The sequence below is a fragment of the Pan paniscus genome, chromosome 10, assembly GCF_029289425.2.
Source record: "Pan paniscus chromosome 10, NHGRI_mPanPan1-v2.0_pri, whole genome shotgun sequence".
Taxonomy (NCBI): Eukaryota; Metazoa; Chordata; class Mammalia; order Primates; family Hominidae; genus Pan; species Pan paniscus.
This window is the reverse complement of record NC_073259.2, coordinates 112,011,431-112,022,558: the sequence shown is the minus strand read 5'-3', so window position 1 is coordinate 112,022,558 and position 11,128 is coordinate 112,011,431. Positions and strand designations below refer to the sequence as shown.

General features: G+C 41.6%; 1 protein-coding gene across 3 annotated transcripts; it reads left to right on the top strand.

Moving 5' to 3' along the window:
* The first annotated feature begins 318 nt into the window (after window positions 1-318).
* LOC100979023 (ubiquinol-cytochrome c reductase complex assembly factor 6) lies at window positions 319-8,716 on the top strand. 3 transcript variants are annotated; one of them, XM_063593612.1, is made up of 3 exons: window positions 319-1,006; window positions 1,406-1,523; window positions 6,533-8,716. In XM_063593612.1, the coding sequence occupies exons 2-3, from the start codon at window positions 1,416-1,418 to the stop codon at window positions 6,638-6,640; spliced, it is 216 nt and encodes a 71-aa protein (XP_063449682.1). In that variant the 5' UTR covers window positions 319-1,006; window positions 1,406-1,415; the 3' UTR covers window positions 6,641-8,716. The 3 variants fall into 3 exon arrangements, 2 of the variants coding, with proteins under 2 accessions (XP_063449682.1, XP_063449681.1); XM_063593611.1 differs by having other exon boundaries at window positions 328-1,077; XR_010108953.1 differs by having other exon boundaries at window positions 330-1,523; window positions 6,533-6,901; window positions 7,032-8,716.
* The last annotated feature ends 2,412 nt before the right edge of the window (window positions 8,717-11,128 follow it).

Sequence of the window (11,128 nt, the reverse complement as noted above, 5' to 3'; positions counted from 1 at the left end):
TGTGTATATATATACATATATATTTTTAAAAATATATAATATATATTAAAAATATATAAATATATATTTTAATATATAATATATATTAAAATATATATTAAAATATATTATATATATTAAATATATATTAAAATATATTATATATTAATATATATTAAAATATATAATATATATTAAAATATATAATATATTAAAATATATATTAAAATATATATTAAAAATACATTAAAAATATATATTATATATATATTTTTTAGTAGAGATGGAGTCTTGCCATCTTGCCATGTTGGCCAGGCTGGTCTCAAATTTCAGGCCTCAAGTGATCCGCCCGCCTTGGCCTCCCAAAGTGCTGGGATTACAGGCGTAAGCCACCGCCCCCGGCCCTTGCACTAACCTTTTACTTAAAAATCAACCAATAATCAAAACAATGGAAAAATGCCTGGATTAAGTTATGTCGATTTCAAATTTCCCCTTTCCCAGTAGCACCAGGTCATAAGGCCACAGCTGTCTGGATGTGGCTCTATTTCGGGTATCAAAAGACGCCAGACACAGGGACAGTGAGTGCCTTTAACTTCACTCTTAAGAGGTCACAGGAGGGTGACCTCCCATAAAAGCACGCAAATGCTCAATGTGTGACTCCACCCCTCCTGAAAAAGTGGTAAAGGCGTGCAGTTTCCTTTGTGTGCACGAAAGAACAAACGATGTAATAACAGTCCACGGCCTGGCCTTAGATTCCACATCTGCCAGGAAAATTTAACTATAGGGAGAGTGATGGAGGTGCTGGGAGCCTGGGGCTGAGAAAGTGTGGGAACTGGTTTAAAAAAAAAAAAAAAAGTCACTGGCTTTCTCCCAGCGCCCCACCTCCGCTTGCGTCACGTGCCTGCGCCGGCAGCGCTCCCGCTTTCCTGTCCGGTGCGGCCCCGCGTCCCTGTATTTTGGGTCCGGCCCGCTCGCCGTCAGCTCCGTCCGCCCTTAGACCTGTTGCCCAGCATCCCTGCAGTTCGCGGTACAGTCTCTAGTAGAGCGCGTGTATAGAGGCAGAGAGGAGTGAAGTCCACAGTTCCTCTCCTCCTAGAGGTAGAAGGGGCGCGGGGAAACGACCTGGTATCGGTTTTCCGCTTGCTGATCAAGAGCTCCCTTTAATGCCGCAGGCCGGCGCCCCTCACTGATAAACGATTGGGGCTGGGCCTCGGCCTGGAGGGCGTTCGTCCTCTCAGTGCCCTCAGCTCGTAAAGGAGGAAACCGAGGCGTGGGGTTGGGCGAGAACCCAGGGGTCCTGACCGTGCACCTCCTGCACCCCCGCCGCCGTGTGTCTCGTGTCCAGCGCTGGCTGGAGCGCCTCAGCCCTGGCGCGGTGCAGTCGTGAGCTGGAACTTCTGACACTGCCCCTTCCTTCCCCGTTCAGCCTGCCGACCATGCCCGCAGGCGTGCCCATGTCCACCTACCTGAAAATGTTCGCAGCCAGTCTCCTGGCCATGTGCGCAGGGGCAGAAGTGGTGCACAGGTACTACCGACCGGACCTGGTGAGTGCGGGAGGGCTAATATTTTATTTTTGGGCCAAATATACCTTATTTCTTTGTAAATTACCCAGCCTTAAGCGTTCCTTTATAGCAATGCAGATGCTCCTGGACCACTCCATTCTCCTTGTGGCAGCAAAAGTGATCTTGAACGAAATTAGGATCACATTTGCCCAGGGCCCAAAACCTTTGGATGGCATCCCATTGCATCTAGGGCAATGCATGGCCTGTGAGGTCTTACAGTCTGGCCGCTGCCTACCTGTGGCCTATCTGCCACCATTTTACCAGTTCTTTCCCCTGTTAACATTCACGCCTGCTTCCTTGCTGTTTCTCCAACTCATCAAACCTGTCCCCATTTCGAGGCCATTCTTTTTATTATCCTTGGCATGTCCTCCTCCTCCCACCCCCCCCCCCCCCACCAACAACTTGGCTTGGTTTCCTTCTTCAAAACTTCAAGTCTTAGCACAAGTCTCTCCTCCAGCAATGAGGGTCCTTGGGCTAGCTCCCAAAGAATACCTTCTCTGCGATTCCGTCTCATCTTTTGTTTCCATAGAGCACTTGTCTGCAGTTCTTTGTCTATTTATTTGTTCTTTGTCAGTTTGCTTCAGTAGAATGTAAGCTCCAGACTGTGTCTGTCTGGTTCGGTCTTGTATCTCAACTGCTTGGAATGTAGCAGACACTCAATAAGTATTTGTTGAATGAAGGATGAGTGACTATAGGCATTCAAAGGAGGGAGAAATTTAAATTAATTTTAATAAGCATTCATTAGGAACTGGAATTAAAGGTTCTTTTCAGGAATTAGAGTCTTGGGGAGGTGGAGATGAGAAAGTATGGCGCAAATAATTACGAGAATGTGCTGTTATGCTATAGGTGTGAATAGTGGTTTGGAGCACAATGTTGGGAGCAGTCATTTCTGTTTGGACTCTGCCTGGACAGGTAACACTTTTAGAGAGTCAACCATTAGTGTTTCTTTTTTAAGAAATTTTTATTGAAAAATAATTTTAAAAAAATTAGACAGGTCTCATTCTGTTGCCCAGGTTGGAGTGCAGTGGTGCAATCAACTCACCGCAGCCTCACATTTCTGGGTTCAATCAGTCCTCCTGCCTCAGCCTCCTAAGTAGCTGGGATGACTGTGAACCATCACACCCAGCTAATTTTTAAATTTTTTGTACAGACAAGGTCTCAAAATGTTGCTCAAGCTGGTCTCCAACTCCTGGCTTCAAGCAGTCCTCCCACCTTGGCCTCTGAAAGTGTTGGGATTACAGGTGTGAGCCACTGTGCCTGGCTCCATTTGTATTTGCACTTAGGTTTTATTTTTATTTTTTGAGACACAGTCTCACTCTGTCACCCAGGTTGGAGGGCAGTGGCACAATCTGAGCTCACTGCAACTCTGCCTTCCGGGTTCAAGCAAATCTCATGCCTCAGCCTCCTGAGTAGCTGGGATTACAGGCGTACACCACCATGCGTGGCTAATTTTTTCTATTTTTTAGTAGGTATGGTGTTTCACTGTGTTGGCCAGGCTGGTCTTGAACTCCTGGCCTCAAGTGATCCGCCCGCCTCTGCCTCCCAAAGTGCTGGGGTTACAGGCATGAGCCACTGTGCCTGGCCCATTTGTATTTTTAACATCAGTTAATTGTCACTACAATTTTGAAGGTGTTATTTCTGTTTTCAGATGAGAAACAGGTTGAGAAGAGTGAAGTTGATTTCTCAAAGTCACATAGCTTAGTGAGACGATTTGAGGATCTGAAGCCCAAGCTTTCTGTTTGGTATGTCTCTTTTTTGCTCCTGTTCATAAAATAATCCAATACTCTTGTAAAACACTCAAATTGAGTTCAAGTATGTGGAGTAAAAAGTGAAAATCCCCCCTCTTATAACCTCCTTTCTCCTGTCTGCTCCCGACACGTAACTACTGTTTCTTGTTTGGTGAATATCCTTCACTACTTCTCACTGTTGTTGAATGCCCACTGATATGGGTTGGATATTTGTCCCCTCCAAATTTCACGCCGAAATGTGATCCCCAATGTTGGAAGTAGGACCTGGTGGGAGGTGTTTGGGTCATGGGGACGAATCCCTCATGAATGGCTTGGTGCCCTCCCTGTGGTGATGAGTGAGTTCTCACTTTATTAGTTCATGAGAGCTGGTTGTTTAAAAGAACCTGGCTCTCTCTCTCACTCCCTCTCTTGCCATGTGTTACACATGCTCCCACTTTGCCTTCTGCCATGAGTTAAAGCTTTCTGAGGCCTCACCGGAAGCTGGACTGATGTTGGTGCCATGCTTGTACAGCCTGCAGAACCATGAGCCAAATAAACCTCTTTTCTTTATAAATTACCCAGCCTCAGGCAATGCAAAATGGACAAATACACCTGTGCATGCATGTGTACACACACAGTTTGTGGAGTGTTTTTCCTTCATGTGAATAGGAGTTCACGTACACATTTCTCTGCAACTTCTTGTTTTGGTTAACATCTACATAAATAGACATTTGTGTATATTAAATCTTTTTAACTATTGCATAGTATTTCATAATATAGCTGTGACATATTATTTGATCAATCCCTTATTGACATTTAGGTAGTATGTAGTTTTTGTACAAACAATGCTGCAAGAGCTCTTTCTTACAACTTCAGAGTGCTTCTCTTTTAAAAAGGGTTCTATTGAGCATCAAGAATACCTAGTGGAGACAAAGTGACAAGAACTTTCCACAGTAATGCAGTTTAGTCTATAGCTTGTGCAGGAATAGACATCAGGCAGGCTTTGCAAAAGAAGGAATGCCTGGGATTTGACCCTGGGAAGTTGACCTTTGATTCACCCATTTCATTATAATTGGGAATGTGCAAGGGTTGTTACAGCAGCTACCTGTACCTTGGGAGGAGATAGAATGAAGCCACAGTCTTTAGAAGGGCCATATTGAAGGGTCTAAACTCACCTCAGTTTGATTGGGTGGTGACATTGGCAATGGAGTATCTCTGTAGGAACTTGAAGGCCCAGGTGGCTGGCTGTGTGTTGAAAGCAGTGTGCTTTATTAACATTTATATGTTCTTTACCTATGTCTTTTGGTTTTGCTCCAGCAGTTACTGTCACTGTTGTCAACCACTTTGTTCTTTGTAGCAAAACAGGATCACAAGTCTTTCAGTCAGAGAACTGGAAGGTCTGGGCAGAGTCGAGCAGAGGAGACCATGATGACTGCCTAGACTTGTGCTCAGTGCTGTGTTGGGGAGAACTGCTACAGGTGCTTTTAGTTGTCCAGCTCAGCTCATCTGAATAGCAAAGGAGATGACTCTGTTGTAGTTCAGGTTGAAAGCTAGGAGTCATCCTTAATTCCTCTCTCATACTGTACATATGAGCAGATCCCATTGGATTAACTTGAAAGGTACATCCAGATGCTGCCTGCTTCTCACCACCTCTTTTGCTACTACCCAGTTCAATCCACTGTCAGTCACTTTCACCTGTTATTGTAATAGCTTCCTGACCTGTCTTCTGCCTTCGACTCTTGCTCTCCTGTGGTCTATTCTCAGCAAAGCTACCATTATCATCTCTGTACACTTGAGTGAGGACATGCCACTCTTCTCAGAACTCTCCAGTGTCTTCCCATTTCAGAGTGAAAAACACTGGAGACTTTATCTCCCCACTCCCTTTTTCCTCTGCACTTGTCTCCTCTTAACCTCTCTGTGAATACTTTGTACCAGCTATACTGACAACCTTGCTTCTTCTTGAACCTGAAGCCACACTCCTGCCTTAGGTCCTCTGCACTTGTGGTTCCATCTGCCTGAAATGCTCCTAGGTAACTGCATGGCTGCCTCCCTCATCCTCCTCCATGTCTTTGTTCAGAAGTCGTCTTCTGAACACCAGTAAGCACACAGAAAGATGCTCAGCATCATTAGCCACCAGAGAAAGGCAAATCAAAACCACAGTGAAATACCACTTCATACCCACTACAATGGCTTGTAGTAAAACAGATAGTAACAAGTATTGTCAAGGATGTGGAGAAATTGAAAGCCTCATGCATTGTTGATGGGAATATAAAATAGTGCAGTGGCTTCAGAAAAGCCTGGTAGTTCCTCAAGCAGTTAAACAGAGTTTCCATATGACCCAGCAATGCCACTTTTAGGTTTATGCCCAATAGACATGAAAACACATATCCACACAAAAACTTGTATATGAATGTTCAGAGCAGTATTATTCATAATATCCAAAAGGTGGAAAATCCAAATGCCTATTAGCTGATGAATGGATAAATGGTATATCCATACAATGGAGCATTATTCAGTAATAAAAAATGAAATACTGATACAAGCTACAACATGGATGAACCTTGAAAACATTATGCTACCTGAAAGAACACAGAGGACCACATATTATATGATTCCATTTATAGAAAATATCCAGAATAGGCAAATCTATATAGACAAAAAGAAGACTAATAGTTATCTATGGCTATGTGGGGGAGGGTTGTATGGAAATGAAAGTGACTGCTAATAAGTATGGGGTTTCTTTTTGGGGTGATGAAAATTTTCTAAAATTTATTGTGGTGATAGATGCAGAACTCTGTGAATACCTTCCTGGAATGCAGGGATTTTGTATTTTTTTGCATACTGCTTTGTGCTTTGCATATAATAGGCACTTAATATTTTTGAATTAATAAATTAATTCCTAATGCCTATTTTCTATGCCAGGCACATGGTAGAGAGTCAGTAGATGGTGCAGGAATGAATTTCCAAATGTGGAAAGTTTTATTCAAAGCTGTGAACCTGTCAATTGATTCTGATGCCAGCTATCCTCTGTGAGTCCTGCAGTACGTAATGCTGAAGACCTTGCCAGGATGATAGACTCATATAAACACAGGGTTAGAAAGGGACTTAGATCAACCAGAGCTTCTTATAATAAAGAGTTATCATTGAGTAGCAAGCAAGGGAACTTTTTGTTATTTTTTACTCTTTAAAGTCTTCTAGGTTACGTTGAATTACAGCCTTATTAAGGGTTAGACATTTATGTTTTTTGTTTTGTTTTTTTTGCAGACAATACCTGAAATTCCACCAAAGCGTGGAGAACTCAAAACGGAGCTTTTGGGACTGAAAGAAAGGAAACACAAACCTCAAGTTTCTCAACAGGAGGAACTTAAATAACTATGCCAAGAATTCTGTGAATAATATAAGTCTTAAATATGTATTTCTTAATTTATTGCATCAAACTACTTGTCCTTAAGCACTTAGTCCAATGCTAACTGCAAGAGGAGGTGCTCAGTGGACGTTTAGCCGATACGTTGAAATTTAATTACGGTTTGATTGATATTTCTTGATAACTGCCAAAGCACATATCATCAAACCACTTCATGAATATGGTTTGGAAGATGTTTAGTCTTGAATATAATGCGAAATAGAATATTTGTAAGTCTACTATATGGGTTGTCTTTATTTCATATAAATTAATTATTTAAAACTGTGAACTAGTTTCATTAATTGAATTTGCTAAGTGGAGTTATTTCTCATTGCTAAACTGTTTTTTTTCAAATTCTAGATCTCTGCTAACTTTAGTAAATGAACACCAAAGTGGTGAGCTTTGATAATGCAGTTTGTGGATACAAAATCATCGCCTCATCACTTTCTAGAATGAAAGGCTGGGGGCATTGCTCACCTTGTGCGTGAAGAAAAGACCTGTCCCTTAGAGCCAGTTTTTGCTTAAGGGGAGGACAGACCGTCGTCACCCAGTGGACCACGTGAATGAATGGATGCAGTGCATGCTTTAGAAGCACCGCATACCTCCTTTTACAGGTACAGAGTAAGTGGTCTGGCTACTGAGGGAAAGAGTCATGATTTGAATCCGAGTCTCCTGTAAGACAATGACTTCATTAAGGTGAAAAATCAGTTTTATGGTTCTTAAAGTAAAAATTTACCTTGGGTAAAAATGCCATCTTTATTTCATTAAGTACTGGTTCTAAGTGACTTCCAATAAGATACATTTTCTTCCTGTTTTGAAGTTGATCCCCATTGTGAAAAATATACATTGTAGTGGTCATGGAAATGCGCCTTCCATACTCCCTAAGGAAGGCTTGTTGCCCTAGCATCAAGCATGCCAGCAGCTTTCAATGGTCAGCTTCTAGAAGGATTGCCTCGGCTACGGTGGCCTTGCTCAAAGCCATGCCTCCTGAAAGGGCCCAAATCCAATGACTGTTGGAGGTGAGAATAGAAAGGCCTGGCCACTTCAGCACGTGAGTGGTGGGCAACTCTGATGGGCCCACCACAACTCCCTATGGGGTTTATGGACACTGTCTTTGGATCTGCGTTGCAACTCAACTTATACCTCTGCTCAGTCCTGTTTCCTTTCTCAGGTGTTGATCGAAGGGTACGCCTTCATAGACCCCCTGCTAAACTGCACCTCAGTGTTTCTTGGAGAACCAAATCTGTAACATATATACATTAAAAATTAAAGGCAGTACTATATTATCCCCTAATAATGATGTTTTTTAACTTAAAAGGCCAAGACAGACCAGTTGCAACCTGTTTGGTAATTAAATTAGGCCAGTTGGAAAAAACTACTTTAAAGTTCATATGGAACCAAAAAAGAGCCCGCATCGCCAAGTCAATCCTAAGCCAAAAGAACAAAGCTGGAGGCATCACACTACCTGACGTCAAACTATACTACAAGGCTACAGTAACCAAAACAGCATGGTACTGGTACCAAAACAGAGATATAGATCAATGGAACAGAACAGAACCCTCAGAAATAACGCCACTTACCTACAACTATCTGATCTTTGACAAACCTGAGAAAAACAAGCAATGGGGAAAGGATTCCCTATTTAATAAGTGGTGCTGGGAAAACTGGCTAGCCATATGTAGAAAGCTGAAACTGGATCCCTTCCTTACACGTTACACAAAAATCAATTCAAGATGGATTAAAGATTTAAACGTTAGACCTAAAACCATAAAAACCCTAGAAGAAAACCTAGGCATTACCATTCAGGACATAGGCGTGGGCAAGGACTTCATGTCCAAAACACCAAAAGCAATGGCAACAAAAGCCAAAATTGACAAATGGGATCTAATTAAACTAAAGAGCTTCTGCACAGCAAAAGAAACTACCATCAGAGTGAACAGGCAACCTACAACATGGGAGAAAATTTTCGCAACCTACTCATCTGACAAAGGGCTAATATCCAGAATCTACAATGAACTCAAACAAATTTACAAGAAAAAAACAAACAACCCCATCAAAAAGTGGGCGAAGGACATGAACAGACACTTCTCAAAAGAAGACATTTATGCAGCCAAAAAACACATGAAAAAATGCTCATCATCACTGGCCATCAGAGAAATGCAAATCAAAACCACTATGAGATATCATCTCACGCCAGTTAGAATGGCAATCATTAAAAAGTCAGGAAACAACAGGTGCTGGAGAGGATGTGGAGAAATAGGAACACTTTTACACTGTTGGTGGGACTGTAAACTAGTTCAACCATTGTGGAAGTCAGTGTGGCGATTCCTCAGGGATCTAGAGCTAGAAATACCATTTGACCCAGCCATCCCATTACTGGGTATATACCCAAATGACTATAAATCATGCTGCTATAAAGACACATGCACACGTATGTTTATTGCGGCATTATTCACAATAGCAAAGACTTGGAACCAACCCAAATGTCCAACAATGATAGACTGGATTAAGAAAATGTGGCACATATACACCATGGAATACTATGCAGCCATAAAAAATGATGAGTTCATGTCCTTTGTAGGGACATGGATGAAACTGGAAACCATCATTCTCAGTAAACTATTGCAAGAACAAAAAACCAAACACCGCATATTCTCACTCATAGGTGGGAATTGAACAATGAGATCACATGGACACAGGAAGGGGAATATCACACTCTGGGGACTGTGGTGGGGAGGGGGGAGGGGGGAGGGATAGCATTGGGAGATATACCTAATGTTAGATGACGAGTTGGTGGGTGCAACGCACCGGCATGGCACATGTATACATATGTAACTAACCTGCACAATGTGCACATGTACCCTAAAACCTAAAGTATAATAAAAAAAAAAAAAAAATTAGGCCAGTTAAACAGTTTTTATGCAAGACAGGTATGATTGAGCTGTTTACCACAAACTGAAGGAGTATGATGCTTTCCTGCTAGGAACAACAGAAATTTAGAAATTGTAGGATTCTGAGGAGCTATAGTGTCAGATATCACTAATTCAATGTGATCTGATGGCTTTGATTTCTATGAGTATATCATAGCAGTATTAACAATGGTAATGCATAGTGGCCCCAAAATGGGAAACATTTCAAGTAGCAATTAATATAAGCCTGTATCATAAAAGGAGGCTATATATACCTTAATTATAGCATGTTTCTGTAACTGAGCTGCCATTCTACCACAAAGGGAAAAGCAGGGTGGTTTTCAGAAGACGTACACTCAAGTAGGGAAGCTGGTAATGATTATTGCAAACTAATTCTAGAAAAATACCTTAAGGTAGGGAGGGGGTAGGGAAGCATCAACAGAAAAAGAAGTCCATAGAGGAGTACTAGATCATCAGAAAAACTGTAAAGTCTCTAATGAAACTTTGTAGCACATAAATTAAGTTGTGTAAAATTTTCTAATACACACATGATCCTTAAATATACAGCTAAGACATCTCTCTAGCCCACAGTAAAAACAACAAAAAGACTACCATTTCAGTTGGCTGTAACAGACTAGTGAAATTAAGAATTGTTTCATAAACAAGAGTACATTTCAAAATATAGGTCAATGTGGATTTTCACTCAGTGCCGATAGTTATCTCTGGTAGGATTATGGGTGATTTTTTTCAAAGATAGCTTTTTTTTTTTTAAGTTTAGATTTACAGAAAAACCACATCTAGTAGAGTTCCCATATACCCCACGCTGTTTCTATGAATGTTGTCATCTTAAGCTACCATGGTATGTCAGTTAAGAAACCAGTATTGGGGCCAGGCGTGGTGTTTCATGCCTGTAATCCCAACATTCTGGGAGGCCGAGGTGGGCAGATCATTTGAGGTCAAGTTCAAGACCAGCCTGGCCAACATGGTGAAACCCCATCTCTACTAAAAATAAATTAGCCAGGCGTGGTGGCGGGTGCCTATAATCCCAGCTACTCAGGAGGCTGAGGCAGGAGAATTGCTTGAATCCAGGTGGAGGTTGCAGTGAGCCAAGATCGTACCACTGCACTCCAGCCTAGGAGACAGTGACACCGTCTCAAAACAAGAAAACCCAATATTGGTACAATACTCTCAACCGTACTCTAGACTACGGACTTTAGATTTCACGTTTTTCCATTTAACATCCTTTTGTTTCCAGGGTACCACACTGCATTTATTAATAGTTGTCATATATCTTTAGTCTTCTGCCATCCATGATTACTTCTCAGCCTGTTTTTCTGAGGAAAATTTTCTGGAAATTTTGAAGAATACTGTTCACATATTCTAAATATGTCTGTTTTTCTCATTAGATTGAGATTACAGGTTTTTGGAAACCACAGCAGTACAATTCACTTCACATCCTATTGGGGGTACACATCACTGGTAATATTAACATTGATCACTTGGTTAAGTCTGCCAGGTTTCTCCACTGCAAAGTTACTTTTTCCCTTT